Genomic DNA, 22,392 nt, shown 5'->3' with positions numbered 1-22,392 from the left:
CACCCTCGAATCATAATCGCAAAAATATATTTTTCAAATCTTTTATGGAACAGTTTAAACTGGTGGATATCTGGAGACTCAAACAGCCTAATATACCATCTTTTACATGGAGTAATAAATCTAGAACAGCCCTTTCTCGATTAGACTTTTGGTTAATTTCTAGTGATTTACAAGATAAGGATATTTCAGTCAATGTCTTACCGTGTCCACTTAGTGACCATCAAGCTGTCCGTATAGATATTGTTATGTGTCCCTCACAAAATGTCAGTAAATCTCATTATTGGAAATTAAACAACTCGCTGCTCAAAATTACAGAAGTGCAAACAAAAATTAAAGATCTTCTTTCAACATTTTTTAATAAAGCCAAATTGGAGAACTCTTTCTCAGTTAATTGGGAGTTGTTTAAATATGAATCAGCCAAGTTTTGAAGAACATTTGGTGGCAATTTAGCTAAACTAAGAAAGCAACAAGAGCATGACTTAATCACAGGCATCTAAGTACTATCACAAAAACCTCCAGACAGCTTGTCAGATGAGCAGAAACTACAAATGATCAAACTACAGGAAGACTTGGATCAAGTTTATCAAAGAAAAGCAGAAGGAGCTTTTATTAGATCCAGAAAACAATGGCTTGAGCAAGGAGAACAAAACTCCTTTGGTTTTTGTAAAATGGAGAAGCATCAAGGACAAATAAACACTATTAACGAGCTAAAAATTAATGACATAAATTGTAGTGATGCTAAAATAATCTCCAACTATTGTTCATCATTTTATAAGAATCTGTATTCATCACAATATTCTGAAATAGAGGCTGAAATCTTTTTGAATTCTTTAAACAGTACCAGAACAATTAAAGACTCTGAAAAAGAGCTTTGTGATGATCCAGTAAGTCTTGGAGAAGTCTGTGACTGCATCAAGATGTTAAAAACAAATAAATCTCCAGGAACTGATGGATTAACTACTGAATTTTATACTTTATTCTACCAGCAGATGGCGCCCTTTTTACTGGAAGTTTACAATGAAAGTATTTCTAATGACACCCTACCCTGGAGTATGACCCAAGGACTTATTACCCTGATCCCAAAACCTCACAAAGATTTACTCTATATTGATAATTGGAGACCCATCTGTCTTCTTAATAATGATTATAAAATTTTAGCTTTAGTTTTTGCTAAAAGAATTAAATCTGTTCTTAACTCAGTAATAGATGAATCACAATCAGGTTTTTTACCCAACAGACATATCACAAACAACATTCGTTTAGTTTTGGACATACTCGATTACTCTTATCTAATTGCACATGACTCTTTTATGCTATTTCTGGACTTTTTTAAGGCCTTTGATACAGTAGAACATAACTTCCTGTATCGTTCCTTACAAAAATTTGGTTTTGGTGACTACTTCTGCAAAGTCATTAAAACTCTTTACAACAATGCCACCTGCTCCATTAAACTTAAACATGGTTCATCACCTAGGTTTGATATAAAACGTGGGATTAGACAGGGTTGTCCCATATCTCCATATCTATTTCTTCTTGTAGCTCAGCTTCTCTGTGACCACATTAAATCCAGTCCATTACGAGGGATCTCCATCGCTGGTAGATCTATTGTCGTAAGTCAGCTCGCCGATGATACCACTCTCTTTCTTAAAGACAGCTCACAAATTCCATTAGCAATAAATATAATTACGTCCTTTTCCAAAGCAGCCGGTCTTTCATTAAATCTGAAAAAATGTGAACTCCTCCCAATTAAATCTTGTGATTCGGATTCACTCTTTAATATTCCTGTAAAGACATCAGTCACATATCTTGGCATAATAATATCAAAAACTGAAAATGATAGAGGTAATGCTAACTTTTTTCCAATTATTAATAAAATGAAAAAGAGGTTTAACCTCTGGCTCTTACGTGACCTTTCCATTAAAGGTCGAATTCTCCTCTCCAAGGCTGAAGGGCTCTCCAGAGTCATTTATGCCGCTCAGTCTCTTTATGTCAGTAACATCCTTAGCAAAACTGTTGATAAACTGCTATGCGACTTTGTCTGGAAAAACCGAACTCATCATATAAGGAAATCTGTTCTAATGAATGATTACACTAGTGGGGGTCTGAACTTTCTAGATTTCAGTACCCTAAATATGACTTTTAAAATTAATTGGATAAGAAAGTTTTTGAAAAATCCGAACTCTCTGTGGAACTTCATTCCCAATTATATTTTCTCCCAGGTTGGTGGCCTCGACTTTTTACTCCTCTGCACCTACAAGCCCGACAAAGTGCCCATCAAACTATCTTCATTTCATAAACAGATGTTACTTGCTTGGTCCATGATTTATAAACATAATTTTTCTCCTCACAGGTTTTACATTTGACACAATAGATATATTCTTTACAAAAACAAAACTATCTTTATCCAACAGTGGTTTGATAATAATATCAGACTAGTTAGTCAATTATTCAATCAACAAGGTCAACTTTACACTTACACCGAATTCCTTCAGTTCTACCAGATCCCTGTTTCTATGAAGGACTTTTCGGTTGTTTTTGATGCCGTTTCCCTCAACCTCACCTATCTTTATAAAGGAACTCCTACTCCATCTGCTCCCCAACCACAGCTTCATGTGACAGACACTGCTGTCGGAAAACTCTGCTTCTCTGCTTTGAGAAATCAAAACAAAACCATCCGAAGACTGTTCCAGCAGGAGCTCAAAACTGAATCCCCGGCCATAACTTTCTGGACTTCACTTCATGGTCAAATGTGTTGGGAAAAGGTTTGGCTTCTGCCAAACAAATATCTTCTAAACAACAAAGTGAAAGAGGTTTCATTCAAGATCATTCATAGGTTTTATCCAACAAATCAGTATATGCAAAGGCTAAAAAGGGATATTGATAAAAACTGTTTTTTCTGTTCTCAGTCTGAGGAAACGTTGGTGCATATTTTTTGGACCTGCAAGTACACTGAAAAAATATGGGACAAAATGACAAATTTGATAAAAACTCAAATTTATCCACATTTTAATTTAACCTGGAAAAACATCTTATTTGGTTACATTAATTATGATAAGACATTTTTATCTCAATTTTATTTAATAAATCTTCTAATTTTATTAACCAAGTATTATATTCACAAATCTAAATTCAGCAATAAAGCTCCTAATTTTCTTGATTTACTAGCCCAAGTTAGATGTTACTTACATTCCATTTCCCCCAGTACAAACAAAAAAGCTATTAAAACGTATCACCTTGCTCAGCTGTATAATTTAGTGTAAGTTTATTTTTTTGCTTGCATATCCCCTGGCGTTTATTTTGAACATTTGATGTACAGCTTATTGTTCCTTGTTCTTTTGCTGTATGTCACTTTTGTTCTGCATCAATAAAAAAAAAAAAAAAAAAATTTCCGGGTTGGCTCCATAACTTCCGCTTAGCGACGCATGCTCAGTCTCACTGCGTTTTACGTCTTTGATGTGGACCGGCATTTTCCCACAACACACTGCAGCAGCTTACACCAACGACGAAAATGGCGGACAACTGTTCTTCGGTAGGTTATGGAAACGTATATTATTGTTTTTAAAAATAACAGCTACTATTGGATACTAACATCTGCTGTTTTATCAACAGGTCGAAATTGTGGAAGGCTGTCGCCTCCCCGTTCTTCGTAAAAACCAGGAACATGAGGATGAGTGGCGTAAGTACTTTTCGTTCGTGCTTAGAGCTAAGCTAATGCTAACTAACAAACAAATATGACGGCCTTCAAAAAAACCTTAAAAACAAATTCAGATAAAATGCAGTGACTGCTATGGTAGAAACTGTTCGTTTAGGTCTAAATTGCTTTGTTACTTCTTTATTTGTGTTTTTGGGCTGGAAATCATTTAGTCGCAATGTTTAAACACTAGAAATTTAGATAAGTCTGAATTACATTTTGCTTTTCAAAAGCCCTACATTTTAAATTACGAATTTAAAAAAAGGTTGAGTTTCATACGCAAGGATTGTATAAATTGTGATAATTCACTGCTGTCCAGTACAGTTCATCATGTAGACATGAGAGCTGAAGTTAAAGATGACAATGTTTTTTCTTAAAAGAGCATAAGTTCATCTAGTTTGTTGAATTCCTGAGGTAGTTCCAAGCTATTTAAATCAAAGTACTAGCTTTGTTACACATCATCAGTGTGATTAAAGTAAGCAATACCCATTTTTATCTTGGCGCTAAAAAGCAAAACCACTCTTGCACTAATTATAACTGTGAATGTTCATTTTCCACTTGAATTAAGATAAAATAGCTGTGTGTTTACTTTGTAAATAGTATTTATAATTTCTTTTCTACTTGTGCAGCTTTGGCTGAGATCCTGAGTTTGAAGGAGGTTTCTGGAAGAAAGCTGTTCTATGTTCACTACATTGACTGTGAGTAAAGCAAAGTTCATCTTTCCTGTTTCACTATCATTAAAGAAAGCTTAGACTTTTCATTCATGTCATTGTTTCAGAAAAAACAAAAGTGATTCCAAACACATAAAGAACGTTCTAGTTTCGGTCGTGTTTCATATGGACGGAAAAAAATAATCTTTTCATAACAGTTGGTCTTTTAGTTGGTAATGTAAAATTGTGTGTGTCTGCAGTCAACAAGCGCTTGGATGAATGGGTCACAGCAGACAGGCTGGACATGAAGAAGCTCCAGTTTCCCAAAAAAGAAGCAAAAACACCCACAAAGAATGGACTGTCAGGCTCGCGTCCTAGCTCACCAGAAAGAGCAGAAAGAGAAGTAGTACCAGTAAGTTTACCCTTGAAGATTCATAATAAAGCATTAGTAAACTACATTTAAATGTTTACGGCAGTTCCCCAACAGTACTGTTGGAAAACAGTTGGTTGTGAAAGACTATTTTCATTGACTGCTTAGTTTCCATCTTATTGAAGTTGAGTTTTTTTTTGATAAAAAATTGAATCTACAGGTTTTTTTTCCAGTCACAAAAACAAAACATACTTGCATACTTGCCAGGCTTGTTTTTAGGACCTTTTTTTTTTTTATCATAATCTGTTTCTGTTTTATGAGTGTTGTCAAGCACTACATATATATAGTGTATATATATAGTTATATATAGTTGGAAAGTTTTGTCTGTATGCTGTTAAGTCTGGTTTTCTTTTGAAAATGTGTCTTTGCTCACTATTTCAAGGGCCACACACAATCACAACAAAAGCATGAACGGCAAAAGCATGAATGGCATCTCTGGGTTTTTTGTAAGTCAGTTGGTAAAGCAGCTTCTGCAGTCTCCTGCTCATTCTGTCTGATGAAAAACAGACAGACCAGGTTTATGTCGACACTCAGCAATGTCGGTCATCTGCAACATATTTGGGTTAGGTGTTTTGCAGACAAAATCCTTCTTGAACAGCATGCATTGACAATAGTTGCTGCCCTGTTTCTCTTCTAAATGACACAGGCTATAAACTTAAGTAGATTAGAATTCTTCCTTTAGCTTCAAAGCAGAGAAACAAAATGGTTAAAAATCAAATTCAACAAAGCAAATGTTCAAGATTTATTTGATGCTTTACTCAAGATGCCTCTGATACAAATATAACTAAAATTGGAATAAAATGATATTGTTGAATCAATTGTTACTTAAAAAAATGAATAGTTCTCATAATTAAATGGATAAATAACGCCCCGTAGAGTTGATATTGACTCTCTCCTTAAAACTCAACCCTCACACTTTATTTGAGCTGTGGACTCTCTTTAAAGTTTGAAATTTTGCCAGTTAAAGTTTAATGTTATTATAATTTCAGGGGGGGGTTGTCTCTAAATTACCTAAATCACTGCGCTGTCTGCTTTCTCTTCAAACTGTGCTCTGTGAGGTGACTGCATAACAGTGAGGATTCATGTTTCAGTCCATGTTTCAGACTTATTTTCTAGAACCAAAGTATGGTGGCACCGGAGAGCTATCCCTAAAACTGAGACTCAGTTTGGTCAAAGTTGTCTGTCTGAGAGCACAAGGAGTAGCAAACAGATGTTGGGGCTGACGGGGCAAAATGCAACAGCACAGCACTCTGCAATATTCATGTTAATTACTATAATATTTTATAATTTATTCATGTAAATGCTGTGCCTAAAAAAGAACATATTTTAATATTCTTTACTGTTTTATTTCCTGAATAAGTTATTAAACTGCTGAAGCAGTGTGTGGAAAAACTTGGTAAGACCATAACTTTCTAGAAATGAGAAGAATCTTTAAGTAGCAGCCAGTTTGGGTTTGCTTGAGCATCTGGTTACCAACAGGTGTTTGTTTTTGTTAGAAAACATCAGGAAGCTTAACCCTTATCTCAGAGTTTAAGGACCTCATTTAGGATTTTTCATCCCAAAAAATGTTTGTTACAAAGCAATCTTTTTAATAAGGAACACTGCAGTGTATTATTGTTTAAATGCACTATTCCATTGTTCACAAAAACACTATAAAGAGTAAATCAAACCCCAAATTCCTGCTAGACGGCTGCGAAGAATTGAGCATTCAGGTTTTTGGCATTTATATCAGTCAGGCTGAGAATTTCTGATTTATCCTTTTAAACTTGAATTAATAAGACCACGATTAGAATCCATCTATGATTTGGTTTAGCAATGTTTCATCTTTGAGATTTGCAGCTGACCTCTTTATTTTTCTTGGCCATGAAAAAGTTTGTCCAATAATTATGGCGTCTGAAACAAAGTAATTGGGAAATTTGCTTTATTTTTTACACACGCTGCTCTTAACCTTTTTTAAAAAAAACTGGATTAGGTAGCAAACTAGTGATCCAAGAAATGCTGTTAATCTGTGGAAAAGAAAAAGTAAATCAAAGTTTTCAATTTTTCCACACACTGCCTTTTGTGTTTTTGTTTCATTGAAATGAATGATGATCTCCTGGTTTACTTTATGTAAAATTGTATTAACTATAAAATCTCTATTCTTCAGTCTTTCTTGCTCCTTAAATGTGTAATTAACTAAGCCCTTAAAGCTGACTGGGACTACTTTCTTTTTCACTACTGAGACAAAAATCCCATATTATTGGTCCTTGAACCCAAAGTCTCAGTATTTTTCTGTTTATATGTCAAATGTGGATCTTTTGTATCATGTAATGACACCCCGCTGTCAGCCCTTAACACATGTCTGCTTTTCTCCTGTGAGGTGAGTGAGAAGAAAGATACAAACAATGACACAGCTTTGCAGAAGAAACAGGTAATATAACACCAGACATAATTGTTTTTAAAAAGAAACAATGTCTAATTTTTTCAAATTGTTTTAAAGAAGCTTGTTATATGTTGCTTAGCCCGGTTGATTTAATGAAACTCTGAAACACAAGCGGCATTTATAAACCAATCAAGAGACTTATTAATTTGCTATTAATTCTGTTCCAATCATGAAGTCGAAGTCTGTTCGTGAGCCGAAATATCAACCTGCGGCTGAATCCTGCATGTCATTAACCCCGTGTCAGTTAATGCCCTTATCTTCCTTTGTGTTCAATTCAGAGGAAGACTCTAGATCTCAACCTCCAATCTGCCACAGCTCCTTCCAGAGGCAAAACCCTCCCCACGCCGGTACAAGTAGAATTTACCCATTCTGAGACCTAATTAGAACTGTTATCATACTAGCTTGACTGTATCGCTCTTTAGCTCAGGTTAGAAGTGCAGCTGAGTCAGAAGAAGAAAGTCGTGGCGCTACAGAAAAAGGTCAAGATGCAGGGATTTAGTAACAAGTTGGTTGTTACATTTTTTGGGGGGGTTTTGCTTATCAACACAGCTTATAATCTGTCAAAGAAGTATGTAGTCTGTTCAAGTTTCAATAATTTTAGATATTGAATGCAATATATAGAATCCTTCTAACTGCATAGAGGATAAGAGCACAATTCTGTCGGTAGTAAAGTCATAAGGAGTGAATAAAACATTTGGATAATTTTCCTTTGCTTGTGCAGGATTTTCAGGGGTTAAAGTAAAAAAAAAAATGTCCTGGTCAAATGTTTATCTATTTTTCCCCCATTTTAAAAGGATTTGTAATGATGTATATTTGCTGCAGAAGAGGAAAGAGGTGGTTCCCCTGGTGACTCCGGTACCACCCGCCACCCCTGTGCCCGCCCTGCCGAGCTCAACTGAAACCTCCCAGGCGGCTGTTTTCCCTGTCGTAAGAGAGCCCCCCCCCTTCAAGGCGCGGGAAGACCTTGAGCCGATTCCCACAGTCACAACGGTGGAGCAAATCTTCTTTTCTTAAATCATCATGAACTTCTCTTCTAGGTTTTACAGTTTTAGGAATAAGCAGCTGTTTGTCTTCTTTTGGCTGTAGAACGGCACCGCCCGGCGTCTAATACCCCCTCAGCCTGGTAGAAAGAGGAAAGCTAACTGTGGGGGTCCTGATGAGGTATGTAGCAGCTCGATTTTTAGAAGATTTTAAAAACTCGTCAAAGTGCAAAGGTTTCATTTTGTTACTTGCATTAAGATTCTGCCACCATGTGTTCTCTAGATGATAAAGGTGTTGCAGTATAACAAGCCTCAAAGTGCCGCCGTCTTTCTACCCCCACCAGAGGTCTGTTCATTTACCTGTTATTGCTAATTTATTGTGTATTGAAGTCCAAAATCAGCTGTTTATATTGCTCGAATAAATGATTGACTCTGGTTAATGTTGATCCAATTTTGTTCTCGGTTGGTAAAATCAATATCTATGATTGATCTTTACAAAACAGAATCTTGTTTAGTATAACCCTGTGAAACCGTTTTGTAACTTGGTTTTAAGGATCAGCTGGGACTAACGGCCACTGTCTTCGTTTAGGACTCCCAAGACAGTTCTGATGGTATACCGACAGCACCCCGCATGACCGGCAGCCTGGTGTCAGATCGCAGTCACGATGACATCATCACCCGCATGAAAAACATCGAGTGCATCGAGTTAGGCCGGCACAGGCTCAAGCCGTGGTACTTTTCGCCGTACCCACAGGAGCTGACCACTCTGCCCATTCTCTACCTCTGTGAATTCTGCCTCAAGTACCTGAAAAGCCTCAAGTGTCTCCAGAGGCATCTGGTGAGATTTTTGGGGCTTTTTTTGCTTCTCACCTTTCCTGCCCTCTACTGTTTCACTGCATTAACAAAGCAAACAGTTCCTAAAAAGAATAAAAAGTGCTGCCCTCTTCTTACTACCAAGTATTTGTGAAAAAAACATTCACGTCATTAAATCAACACTTCTGTGAGGCACAGTGAACTTAAACTGACAAAAATGAAGTGCTGTGCAATGAAAAAAACAAATTACTATTCTCGTGATTTTACACTGCGAACCCGTCTAAAGACTCAGTGACATATTATTAAGGTGTGTTCTTATATATTGACAAAATACGAAAAGCATTTCCCGTTCAACAATGCAGTGAGCATCAGTTGCATTAATTTTGCAATAATAATTTATCATCCACATGGTGCAGGTGAGGATAAGGGAGACTGACTGAGAGAAATGAGCAGCTCAGAAAAATTCAGGCTCTGCAGGAACCTGTGATGCTCCTTTTTTTCTTTTTTAAATTGCATCTTTTTTTCCATAATTCAGTTAAAATAAAAACCCAAAAAATGGTTCTGTTACTTTCGAAAGTAACATATCAGCACAGATAAAACCCAAACGGCACCCATCCCTAAATTTGTGTCCCCTTTAAGACAAATATAAACTGAGACCATAGTCATACATGACATAAAATGTTTACTAGAGTCTGCTGGCATCTGCAGGCGGTCTCCCATCCTGCTTGACTGTTTTCCATCTTCATCCCACAAAAATCGGTCAAATGAGACGCTCGAGTTTGGAGTTTCTCTGTAGTGTCAGCCAACAGCAAAGCATGTGTACCATGATGAGATTTGATGGCTATTTCTCTACACCAAAGTCGCCGGTTTTACCCGTCGGATGCCTCAAAGTAATGTGTGCTACTCCCCAAATGGCAGATAGCAGCACCTGTTGGACGTCACTGCAAAGGATTTATTGGTTTTCCTTCCGGTTAAACTTCACGTTTGTTTGACAAACTCCTGCTCTTGTCAGGAATCCTCATTAACGTTGAGTGTTGAGCATTTCACATAATCCTACCATAACTCTGGTATGATCGGGTAAACGAGGGACCGTTGAGTCTTCTGGCGTTGTTTTACTCGGCTCACATTGTGTGTTTTTTCCTTGTTGTTTTTAGACTAAATGTAATCTGAGACATCCTCCAGGCAATGAAATCTACCGCAAAGGAACCATATCCTTCTTTGAGATTGATGGCAGAAAAAACAAAGTAAGTAATGGAAGCACTTTCCCTCTAATCCTTTTTGTTGTATATTTTTAATGTATGGGTGTCCTTTTACCTTTCAGAATTATTCCCAGAACCTGTGCTTACTTGCAAAGTGTTTCCTAGACCACAAGACGTTATACTACGACACTGATCCTTTCCTCTTTTATGTGATGACGGAGTACGACTCCAAAGGCTTCCACATAGTGGGATACTTCTCTAAGGTATAAGAAGAACATGTTTTCAAATGAGATCTTTTTAAATAGTTATTGCTCCTCCAGGAGGTTAAAAATGAAAAACCATGATTTTAATCTCTTTTTTTTTTTTTTTTTTTTTTTTGTAGGAAAAAGAATCAACTGAAGATTATAATGTTGCTTGTATCCTCACCTTACCTCCCTACCAAAGGAGAGGCTATGGCAAACTGCTCATCGAGTTCAGTAAGTGAATATCCTAAAGTTGTTTTAGGTTCAGAAGCTTTTTGTTTTTCTATTTATTGTATTTGGTACCAATGTTTCCTGCTTTCATCAGGTTATGAGCTGTCCAAGGTGGAGGGGAAGACGGGAACTCCAGAGAAACCTCTTTCTGATCTCGGTCTTCTGTCGTATCGTTCCTACTGGTCCCAAACAATCCTTGAAATTCTGATGGACTTGAAACCTGATAACGGAGAAAGACCTCAGATTACCATCAAGTAGGACGCCTTTAATTTGTTTAACAAGAATAGTTCAACAGATTTCTTAAAGGCTGTTTTGTTTTTTTATTGTACAGTGAGATCAGTGAGATAACGAGTGTCAAGAAAGAAGATGTCATCTCAACACTTCAGTACCTCAACTTAATCAACTATTACAAGGTAAAACTTCATTTAGTGTCTTTTGTTTACCATATTTAATTATGAAATGTTGAGCTTTTACTCCTGAAATGTCAGTAAGAGTTTGGAATGAACCTTTTCTTGTAGGGACAGTACATTCTGACCCTTTCAGAGGAAATAGTGGATGGACACGAGAAAGCGATGCAGAAGAGGCACCTGCGCATCGATCCCAAATGCCTGCACTTTACTCCAAAGGACTGGAGCAAACGGGGGAAGTGGTAGCAGATGGTTGTTGGTCAGTTTTCTCAAAACTCTTCTGAAAGGATGACGGCAATCGGGAAGCTACGTTCTTATCCAGCTGTAATTACCCTGTTTTGTCCTCCAGGATTTCATTTCCAAACAAAAACTTGACACTTGGTTAAGTTGAAGCTCGTATTGAGAGAACTCTGATTACATAATGTGAATTATTGAAGGTTGTAATCTTAAAGCACACCCTACACTGTTTGAAAAAAGTTCAGAGTAAAACAGAGCAGTAAAAGGAATATAAAGAGTCTGTTTGACGTTCCATTCTTTAAACTGAACATTTGAGAAGTTTCCTTTACTTAGTTTCAGATTTAAGTTATTTATTCATTGTGGTAGTTGTTGCTAACACTTTTTTTCCACATGCAAAGTTATTTTTTTACTGGCATGCTAAACTTCCAGAGGCATATTTAACTTAAGTTTTTTATAATTTATATTATCTCTTTTTTACAGAAAAAATAGTTTTTTCTTTTAGGAAACAATCCTTGAACAACTTTATAAAATCTTGAGTGAGTCCTTTTGTGTTCTTGCATCAGAATTTGTCTGTATTGACTTTCTGTCACGTCAATATGTTGGGTAAATAAAAATGAAGTGCTAACTTTATTTTTAATTACGCTAACTTTCTCAAAGTAATGGCTGTACACAGTGTATACATGTAGAATGGATAACCTTTAGAGGTGTTGAAATGATCGGGACATCGCACATTCAAGTTTCAGACTTTGTTTGCCAACCACATCAGAAATTCTAGATTTTTGTACCTCAAGTGTTTTTTTTTTTATTGAAACTAGTCCCAACTTTAATTTCGCTATGTGAACATGTGATTGTACATACTGAAGTCAGAAGCCATGCTGAACTGTTAGAATAATGTAAATACAGTGTTGTACAGTGTGAATGTACAGTGTTTTTTTACTTTGTTATTTAACAACCTGCAAATCAGCAGAAAAAAGCAGAAATATCTTATTTGTGTTTTATGTTTACATAAAAAAAAACCTGCAGAAAGAAATGACTGACTGACGTTTTTGAAGCAGGCCGCTGAGAAACACCGGAAATATCAAAGTGCTAAGAATGTTTTCACTATAGAATGACTGACTGACCCTCATAATCACTATGATATGCATTTTTTTAAAGTTAACAATTTCCTTTAAATACCTAAATTATTTTTTTTAAAGTGTCATTTCTGAAAACAAAAACAATTTATTTAAAATCAAATTTTTTTCTCCAAATTGTGGATGTGATTTTTAATATATATATAATTGCCAAAATAACTTTATCCAGTTAGTTTTAACTAACTGAACTCATGGGGAGCCAGTTGCATTTAATTTTTGTCTTGCTAATGATGCAAACAACCTCTAATTTAGTGATGTGCAATAATCCAGAAATGGCAACATTTTACCTTACAGTTTTGTGTAATTTGAGCTCAAGTGACCTTATTGCACATAATACAATATCCTAATGGGTAACATTTTTTTACTGATGTAGAATGTTATCTAAAATGCAGCAGATTTTTACCTGCACATAAATCTAAATTGGATTGTATTTTGAAAATTGTCATATTGTCCTGGTAAAGCATGAATCACTGTCTTGCAACAGATGGGAACATTTGAAAACCCAAAGTAAAATCCTTGTAAGGACTTGAGTTTTTGCAAACCTATGGTGAAATTCCTAATTGAAAAAGCTGGTCCAGACAATCTTTTCACTTCTTAATTAACTGCTTTTAATTGAGTCCTCAAAATAGTTCCAAGTAAAACACTAGTGACTCAAGAGAAAAAACAATGTTTTTTCACTGAATTTCTGTGTCCAAAATCTCCCTCTAAAGAACTCCTGGGGGAATTTTCTTCACTCTCAAACTCTGCTTTTCTGATTCTTCTGTTTACCAATCCATGGTTGTGAAAACTTGAAAGTAAAACGGTAAGCAAAAACCCCAAGCTTTTGTAAAATTTGAAGTTTGCGTCCAACTTATTTACATACACCTCAATTCCTTTTAATTTAATAAAAATGCAATCAAATTAGCATATAAAGTAGCATCTGAGAAAAACAAGACATCTGCAATCATCCTGGAAAAGGCCACACCCAATTAATTCAACTTACCGTAAGTCATTTAAATCTCAGCCTTTTTCTGTCTCTTCTGGTGTACCCCAAGGTTCTGTCCTTGGTCCTCTTTTCATTACTTACCTACTACCACTTGGAAATATTTTCTGTAAATTTAATATAAAGTTTTATTGTCTGCAGATGACACCCAGCTCTACGTATCTGGTAAACCTGATTCCTCTCGTCCACCTTCCCCCCTCTCCTCCAGTCTGAAGAGTTACTTATTGTCAGTTCCAAATCCACCCTCTCCAAAGTTTCAAGTTTTACCCTTTTTTATTGACTCATCAGTTTCGCCCTCCCTGCAGGTGAAGACTCTGGGTGTCATCCTGGATAGCTCAAGATCTTTTAGATCTCATACTAATATCATTGCTCGGTCTGCCCATTTTCACTCATGTAACATTAATTGCCTTTGCCCCTCCCTTACTGCCCGCTCTGCTTCTATTCTGGTTCACAGTCTGGTCACTTCCCGTTTAGATTATTGTACCGTAATTCTCTTCTCTTTAGTCTCCCTTTAGAACCCTCAATAAGCTCCCACTGGTCCAGAGCTCAGCTGCCCGCATCATCTCCAGAACCCCATCCTTTAGTCATTTCACCCCAGTTCTCCACCAGCTGCACTGGTTCTCCATAATCCCAGAATCAAATTCAAACTCCCCCTGTTCACCTTTAAGTCCCTCCATAACCTGGCTTCTCCTTTTTTTCTGACCTACTACACATCAAAACTCCCTCTCGTTCTTTTTGGTCCTCCTCTTCTGTCCAGATTTCTGTTTCCTCTGCCCGAGTTGCTTCTGGAATTCACTCCTCCTGACCTCTGTTACAAACTCCTAACCAATTTTCCAATCTAAATTCAAAACCCATCTTATTAATTCTGTTTTTTTCACTGATTCCCCTTTGATTTTCTGTCAGCTACTATTTATTTTGTTTTTATTGAATATTTTTGTGAACTTACTGGCCTATGTTTTGTACAATGTCCTTGAGTTTTTTCAAAGCTTTTAAATAAAATGCATTTTTTAGTATTATGGCTAATCTAGTCCCTCTTTTGTCCAGCAGGGGGCAGTATTACAGAAGTTGACGTTTCACAATGAGGCAGATGAAAGTCTGGCCTGAAACATTCCTGTTCACTACAGAATGCAGTGGGTTGCTCACACAAGAAGAGCTGTTGTAGTTCATGAACAAAATGCTGCAATGCTGAAAGTATGAACCAGAGCTGAGGAAGGAGGAGTGACCCAGCTGCAGAAGCAAGATCGTTTTCTGTCTGACCGCAATGTAGGTAAAGAGTTGAAGCACCAACTTGCCTTGCATTTGACCTTAAGATCTTTATGTTTTTAGTGCAAAACCTCATGACCTTCTAAAAGAGACCACTTGCATTTTCTGTTTTTACTACACAGTCCATACCAGGACAAAAAGCAATGTCCCACCAGGCTAATATCTTAACAGTATGATATTTTGTTTTTCTCTTTTTTGAAAATATCATAGGTGTCAGATATTTAAACACACAATGCTTTATTTCAAAGTAATCTTAGCAAATAAAAAAAAAACCTCTGTCTGTTAAACTGTAACAGTTTGCAGCTCTGTGGCCCAGAACAAATTTCCTCTTTGAGGACAAAGCTTGCCTTACCTTACCTTAATCACAATAAGTTTATTGTACATTGAAAATATATTTAATTAAGAAAGTGGAAAAAATTTTAGGCCCCTTGCTGAGCTCATAGTGAAACTATCAACATTCACGGCAGTTTAGCTATTCAATATTTTAGTAAGGATTAGACTTTTTTTCTGCATAATAAAAGAAAATTTAGAGAAAACTGTTCAAACGTATATTTCAAAAATGAAGATTTACATAAAACAGAATAGAACTTTAAATGTTCACCAAATACAACTAACCCCTAGAACCCCGAGTTTATTTCCAGCCATAAAAAACTGTTTTTGCTTTCAAGTAATGCTAAATTAGGGTACCGGTAATTTGGGAGCAGAAATGGTTTGATGTACATTTGCTTCAATAGGCATCAGGGGGGTAAAAATATTGCATTTTTAATAAGAATGTGGTTGAATGCAGCAAATTACAACTATTTGATAATCAGTGTGGGATCATCTGCAAATGACTTCTGCAGTTTATAGGGTCAGATTTATAATCTAGTGTTAAAAGTTTTCTATTGTTTAGTTAATCACAACCAAGATTGTGTTAAAGTGCCACACAAAAAACAAGAAACATCAGTCAATGCAGTTTTATTAACAGCGTATGATCCAATTGGGTCTAGATCATCCCAAAAGAAAACAAATTCTTCTAAATAATATTTTTAAAAATGTTGTCATTATATCACCAACCCATTCAGAGTTTTTCAATTGAGTAACAATGAAGAGCAGTCTTTAAATACCGTGGATCAGAAAAGAATTTAGTCAGCCATTAATCGTGCAAGTTCTCCCACTTCAAAAGTTAAGAGAGGCCTGTAATTTTCCTCACAGGTACCATAGGACATTCTCCCAATCCTCTTCTGGATCATCCAAATGCTCTCTAGCAAACTTTAGACTGTCCCGCACACTGGCTTTAGCACGTCTGGCACTGCAGGATTTGAGCCGCTGGCGGCGTAGTGTGTTACTGATGGTAGCATGTCTCTGCAGGTCATTCACTAGGTCCACTCCATGTGGTTCTGGGATTTTGCTCACCATTCTTGTGATCATTTTGACCCCACGGGGTGAGATCTTGAATCCCAGATGGAGGGAGATTATCAGTGGTCTTGGATGTCTTCCATTTTATAATAATTGCTTCCACAGTTGATTTCTTCACACCAAGCTTCTTACCTATTGCAGATTCAGTCTTCCCAGCCTGGAGCAGGTCAACAATTTTGTTCCTGGTGTCTTTAGACAGCTCTTTGGTCTTAGCCAAAGTAGAGTTTGTAGTGTGACTGTTTGAGGTTGTGGACAGATGTCTTTTGTATAAATAACCAGTCCAAACAGGTGCCATTAATACAAGTAATGAGTGGAGGACAGAGGACCTTCTTACAGAACAAGTTACAGGTCTGTGAGAGCCAAACATCTTGCTTGTTTGTAGGTGACCAAATACTTATTTTCCATCATAATTTACAAAAAAATTCTTTAAAAATCCGACAATGTGAATTTCTGGATTTTTAAAAAAATCATTTAATCTCTCATAGTTGAGGTATATCTATGATGAAAATTACAGGCCTCTCTCATCTTTTTAAGTGGGAGAACTTGCACAATTGGTGACTGATTCAATACCTTTTTGCCCCACTGTAAAAGAATAGGAAGGAATCTACCACTGTTTGGAATCACAGAGGACAAGGAGAGACAGGAGACCCCAAACACTGGAGCATCTTTAAAACGGTAGCGTAACTGAAGGTGAGGCTCAGGATCTATCATAACTGCATCATCAAATAATGAAGAGTTTCTTATTTGAAGATGGAGATGGTTCCTGCCTCCCAAACTGAAGCAGGGAGTTGGGTCCTCAAAAGAGGAACTTTGATCAAATTCTAAAAATTCGAGGAATAACCAGTAAACTTGAGCAGTCCCGTGACCCCAAAAGGGATTGACTGGGTTCTGAAGATGAATGGATTTGAATCTGAAATAAAATTATCTTATAGATAAAATTACCAAACTCTCGGTAAAATATTTCTTGATGACTTAACTTGATATCTATACGTGACCAGTGTAGAATCATTGAGTAACCTTTAAATGCCATAGATAACACAATTATTGTTTTTCCTTGGTCTGGTAGTGTTTACGAGAAGACGGTAAAACTTGTTTCTGTTGCTGACATCACAAAAAGCCACATGGTGGCGCTGCAGCACTGATTTTGACAAGCTGTTTTCCTGCTGGAAACAAAAGTTTAGTTAATTCAAACTGTCATTAATCATCTCCAGAGACCAAACATTTATATAAAAGGGATTTCAGTCATGTGAAATATAGACTGGTAATCTGAAAGATTAGGCCAGATTAAATGTGTTTATTGTGTTGTTATTGGTTCAGTGCTATATGTGGGAGACTCTGAACTGTCAAAGTAAAATTAGAATGAGAACGTAACCTAAATTGTTGTTTATTCACTGAGTAGATAAAAACATATAGAGGAAGCAGTCCCTATAGAAAATAAATCTGTAATATTAACCAAAATTAAGAGGTTTGCTTGTCTTTGACCGTCTTAAGTGCAATCAGCTTTTGCGTCTGTTTTTATTTTCCTTATCTCTGAAAAACACGCACATTACCAATGAGGAGGCCTCTCCTCCTCCTCCTCCTCCTCTTTGCCCCCAACCCACACCAGGTTTGCTGACCTTGTAACTCACATAACCATATGGTACGGCCGGGTCGAGGCTCCACGCTGTAATTAGGAGGAAGGCTCCTGGCCCTCCAAGAGGGGCTGAGCAGCAGAGTTCAATCTGCTCCATCCTGAGCATCACTCATGGACTCTCAGGTATGTGCAGCTCGGAGGCTGAAGGGAGACGAGGAAAACGGCTTGCTGTCATTCTCCTGGGGCTGATCTCAGACTGCAAAGACTTGATGCTTTGTGGACAGACAGAGGACATTGACGTATGACCCCACTGCCAGGCTGTTTTCGTCTCTGCCCTAAAGTGTTTGTATCTTTATCTTTCTTGGGCAGAAACAGATATTTCTAAACTGAATGGAGGCTTTGGGTGTCGGCGTTTGTGCTGGTTTGGGTTTTAGTGAAGGGAAGGTGAAGGGATTCCACTGCTAACCTGTGAAATGAACCGTTTGACTATAAAAGTGGTGAAATTCCCTCTGGCAGCTAGTAAAGTCTCTAAAGTGTCACAGAGAGATCTCCTCTGCTGCCTAAGCCTCCCTTCTGAAAAGGAGACAAGGGGGCGGGGGTGATGTGGTGCAAGAGAGAGAGAGAGAGAGGGAGGGGAGGAGGAGGAGGAGGAGGAGAAAGAGAGGTTGGCTTTACTGTGATGTGAATGGAATAGAATCAGCGCGAGAGAGAAAGAAGGAGGAGGACGGCACAAATCAACCTGCCTCTTGACTTCAACAGCAGAATAAGAGCACCAGAAGAGATCGGGAAGTGTTGGAGGCTTTTTTGTTTTGTTTCTTTTTATTTGATTTTATTTTTGGAGAGAGGAAGAGGACACCAGCTGGGAGGAACTGCTGGAGGAGAAGGAGCCTCGGCGTGGAGATAGATAGCAGAAAAATGCTGTCATGGGGAGAGAAGGGGAGGGAGTCGGCAGAGAGAAACAGGATGAAACAAGGCAGGGTCGCGCTCAACTGAAATGTGGAGGTAAGCCTTTTCTTTCTGCTCGGAGAATCCACATTCCAGCCTCGCGGAATCCTCTTTCTCATGGTAATGAATTCAGATGTTTGCCACATACCTCTGTACAGGCATCCATATGGTCTGACGGGCAGACAGGGACAATGTATGAGAGCCGGAGATGATGGGAAATAATAGGGTTGGCATCATCATGTCATGCAGCTTGTCCTCCCTTTGCCTTGCTGCCCATTGTGCTTATGTCACCCCTACAAGCACGTCTTCAATTCAGCAAGATGAGGCGCACCATGCCTGCTGTTTGTTCCCGGCTTTTGAGGTTTAAGAGCAGCTCCCCAATCTTTGTCGCATTTCATCCTGGGCCTGCCCTCCTCCTCTCCTCTGCCGACACCAACAACCCCCTCCCCACACGACCATCTTCCCCGTCTCCCTCTATTGTCCGCACTTCGATGAGGCCTGATTGTCTCATAAACTGTGCAATGACATTGTTGAGAAGGCACCGTGGCTGCAGGACTCGGGGATGAGGGCAAGGTGGAGGGAGGCGGGGAGAAGGGAATGGAGGCACACTTAGAGAACGAAAGAGGTGCAGAGGGAAAAAAGGGACAAAAAAAGGATCTGCCTTTAAGTCTGGATACATTTTGAAAGACTACAAAACATAAAAAAGCCATCAGTGTGCTGGGATTTATGAGGGATAAAGAGGATTGAGTGATGAGCACACAATGGAGAAGCCGAACCTGAACTGGGGTGTTGTTTTCAAGGTGGCAGGGAAGATGAGGGATGCAGGAGTCAGGCTCCGTTTCCCTCCTCACCACCCTCTGCACTCAATGATTTAAGATGGGGTGTTTATGAGGAGCTGGGGCTTCAAGGGGAGAAAAGCAGGGATGGGGAGCTGAGGACGGTTAGCAGCAGCTTACATAAGCCAGTGCACTCTAAGGACGGGCCGTTTCATTTACTCTTTCAGTGACTGATATCAACATTTTCAATGATAAGGATTCAGTTTTGGCCTGATGTGATGGAAGGAGCTGTTTGTTTTGTCAGGCAGACAGAAGGGAGGGCGGGATGGTTTTTTCTTTTTGTTGGGGTCAACTTAGACTGGACAGTTAGGAGTCCACTCCTCCAACACTCAGTCATCGTGGCGAATGATAAGTATGCTTGCACCGACATAATGGTGCTCTCTGATCATCCAGCCCAGCTGCTGCTGCCTTTGGTTCCACCACACTGTGTTAGTATTATACAGTCTTCAGTGAACAGGACTAAAACATGAGTTATAGTGTTGGAACAGAAAAATTGTTTGACGTTTCGTGTTTAATTTACCGTCTATACGTTTGCTGTAGCCTCGCAGAACTGCTCTCTAATTGCCATCTTCCCGGCAGACATGTTTTCTACTAATTTACTTCACTGGTAATGGTGTAGCTATTAGGACAAATTGGATTTTATTATTATCCCAATTCAAATCACCTTAAACAACTTCATAGTGAGCTGCTATTACTTCATAGCACAAGCCTTTTGTGTTTGTGAGGAGAAGAGGGAAAGAGTTTTGTAGGTCAGAGCTGCACCAGATGCTCGTTTTGAATATATATTTATTGCACTTTACTGTCGATTTTGTTTCAACAAATTTCCAACTTAGTTTCCTTTCTATATTGACCGTCTCTTTAGGACTTATTCTTATCCAGGTTTTAATTGAAACTTTTAGAGAGTTGACCCAGAAAGCAACATTTTTTCTTTCTTTCACTGAATAGGAGACAGAGGGCCAGTCCTTCTAAAGCTACAATCACCCCGCCCTCTGCAACACCAGTTCAAGCAACCACTTTCAGTGAAAGGTTTATGAATGCGCACTTTGGGCTTCCGCATTCAAAACTCTCGCGTCCTCGAGTCGCTACGCAAGTTTCAATTTTTTTGGCAATACGTACAAATCAAATTTACACTAAACGTTAAACTGGATCAAACGTAGACCAATCAGGGACTTGGATTTGGTAGTGGCGTACGGATGCCATCCCTTTTAATTCATGGAAGTGTCAATCATTTGGAAAATTGATCATGAAGGAGAAATGAATAATTGTGGTTTGTGTCAAGTTGTTCATGTATCATAATTAAGCTGTGAAAGAAAAGGCTGAAGCAAGATTCGTGAAATTTGCACCACTACTGCGCTTTGCATGAAACCTCTTCCAACTGTAGGTGGAGGACATGCGCTAGTAAACAATGGAAGAAGAAGAAGCCCCTCCCTGCTTGTCCAGTGTGAAAACCATGGGCTAAAGAAGGCACATTTAGCATGTTTTTGAACACGCGTCACATACCCAGTGTGAATGTATCATTAGTGTTACTGGGATGCGAAGTTAGTTGTCATCTTCAATAGTTTTTTTCTAGCAGTCCAAAATAGTTTAACGCCATTTTGTTTCATGAAATTAGGAAGCGGGCTGCACAGACTTGCAGTGGTTAGCCCTCTTGACTTGCAGAGAGGTCCAAGTCCAGTGTGGGACTTATCCACATGGAGTTTTCATGTTTCCTCCCAAAGCCCAAAAATATGCAGGTGTCAGTGTGTTGCCCTGCAACAGACTGGCAGCCTGTTCAGGGTTTTCCCAACCTAGGCCCATCAGTTGGCAGCCCCATGACCCCAAATGGGGCTCAGCAGGTTCTGTGGATAGATGCAAATTTGGAAGCCACAAACAATAAAGACATGCTAAGAAAACATTATGGCCTGCGCCATCTACTGTAATAGTTGATGCTCCTATTTATAGCATATAGAATAATTTATTTAGGATAGAAAAGGGTTAAATTAGCTTTTTCTGCGCACAGCAAAATCGGAGAAGTGAGCTCCCAGAAAAGGCCAGCGTTCAAGGCTGATGGGAGCTGCTTTCACTCTGAACCGTATCAAGAGTGTCCATGTATGATTTAAAAAGCTGTACGGTAACCAGGCAGATTTTCATCAAGTCTGAGTCAGCCGTATCATCCCTCTCTTTCGAAGCCTCTTGGCAGGACTCTGCTCTGCAGGCTCTGAGCTAAAGGCTGAGGGAGGAGGGCAGGCAGACGCGTGGAGCCTCCCCCTCATCGAATGACAGGATGCTGGCGGTGTAAGCCCCTTGGGTGGATGCTTTTAGCTCCCAATGTTCAACCATCCCCACCTCGGTCTGTGACCTTAACAGAGGACCCAAATGCAATGGCATTTAAATCAACTTCTAATTGTCCTCTGAAGCAGGACAGCTGAGATTAAGTTGGAGCACATTTTCAGCTTGTTTCATCATTTAGGAGGCCATCTCTGTGAGCTAACAACATTTACCAGACATTAGCATGGAAATGGGATTTTTCCTCTGAAGAATACTCAAAGATTGCACACAGGAATCAGTGTTCTTTTTTTAACAGGCCGGCTCATAATCAAAGAGCAAAGAAATTAATTTTAATTAAAGACGATGACCATTTTGATTCATCTTACCAGTAAAACAGAGAAACTGAGCCAGGCCTGTGCAGCAACAAAAGCCTGACGTAATATTCCCGAAAAACTAAATTTAGAAGCTGCTGTCTTCATGAGACATTTTTATGAAAGCATGGGTGAACCCACCAGCAGCAAACCTCGAAGAGCCCCTTCCAAAATAAAGCTGCATTGTCCTTAATCACAATGCCAACTCAGGGATTTCATACGTACATGAAACCATTAAGCGGTGCAGTAGATCCTTATCATTGTCCTGGCTGCTGTTACCAGAGAAGTGCACTTCAGGTTATTCAGGGCCACTGAAAGCGGGGCGGCCATTCAAGCACACAT

The 22,392-nt window shown here is 38.6% G+C and overlaps 2 protein-coding genes across 12 annotated transcripts in view; both read left to right on the top strand.

Moving 5' to 3' along the window:
* Positions 1 to 3,408: 3,408 nt before the first annotated feature.
* Positions 3,409 to 12,225, top strand: kat5 (lysine acetyltransferase 5). Of its 7 annotated transcripts, none has more exons than XM_023962481.1 (17): positions 3,410 to 3,529; positions 3,610 to 3,676; positions 4,321 to 4,389; positions 4,602 to 4,753; positions 7,131 to 7,181; positions 7,472 to 7,540; positions 7,616 to 7,672; positions 8,016 to 8,183; positions 8,280 to 8,354; positions 8,457 to 8,519; positions 8,763 to 9,011; positions 10,141 to 10,230; positions 10,308 to 10,448; positions 10,568 to 10,661; positions 10,753 to 10,912; positions 10,990 to 11,071; positions 11,177 to 12,225. In XM_023962481.1, the coding sequence occupies exons 1-17, from the start codon at positions 3,509 to 3,511 to the stop codon at positions 11,309 to 11,311; spliced, it is 1,743 nt and encodes a 580-aa protein (XP_023818249.1). In that variant the 5' UTR covers positions 3,410 to 3,508; the 3' UTR covers positions 11,312 to 12,225. The 7 variants fall into 7 exon arrangements, with proteins under 7 accessions (XP_023818250.1, XP_023818249.1, XP_023818248.1 ...); XM_023962480.1 differs by having other exon boundaries at positions 7,472 to 7,546; XM_023962482.1 differs by lacking the exon at positions 7,131 to 7,181 and having other exon boundaries at positions 3,409 to 3,529; positions 7,472 to 7,546.
* A 5,492-nt stretch (positions 12,226 to 17,717) lies between these two features.
* The window catches only part of LOC101155291 (signal-induced proliferation-associated 1-like protein 1), a 36,123-nt gene continuing 31,448 nt past the window's right edge, over positions 17,718 to 22,392 (top strand). For 4 of the 5 annotated variants that reach the window (XR_002291680.2, XM_011483426.3, XM_020708913.2 and 1 more), the window contains exon 1: positions 18,333 to 18,653. The gene's annotated coding sequence lies outside the window, so the exon portion shown is untranslated. Of the gene's footprint in view, positions 17,835 to 18,332; positions 18,654 to 22,392 lie in introns of those variants that run through there. The other variant, XM_011483427.3, reaches the window with a different exon arrangement.

Source organism: Oryzias latipes, chromosome 14, assembly GCF_002234675.1.
Source record: "Oryzias latipes chromosome 14, ASM223467v1".
NCBI classification, from domain to species: Eukaryota; Metazoa; Chordata; class Actinopteri; order Beloniformes; family Adrianichthyidae; genus Oryzias; species Oryzias latipes.
This window is presented reverse-complemented; position numbering and strand designations above follow the sequence as displayed.

What these genes read in the sequence shown, in the direction of transcription:
- kat5 (XM_023962480.1), top strand. Translation starts at nt 3,509, where the DNA reads ATGGCGGACAACTGTTCTTCG. An exon ending in TTGATGGCAGAAAAAACAAA is followed by an intron (nt 10,231 to 10,307) that starts GTAAGTAATGGA and finishes TTTACCTTTCAG; the next exon opens with AATTATTCCCAGAACCTGTG. An exon ending in ACTTAATCAACTATTACAAG is followed by an intron (nt 11,072 to 11,176) that starts GTAAAACTTCAT and finishes CTTTTCTTGTAG; the next exon opens with GGACAGTACATTCTGACCCT.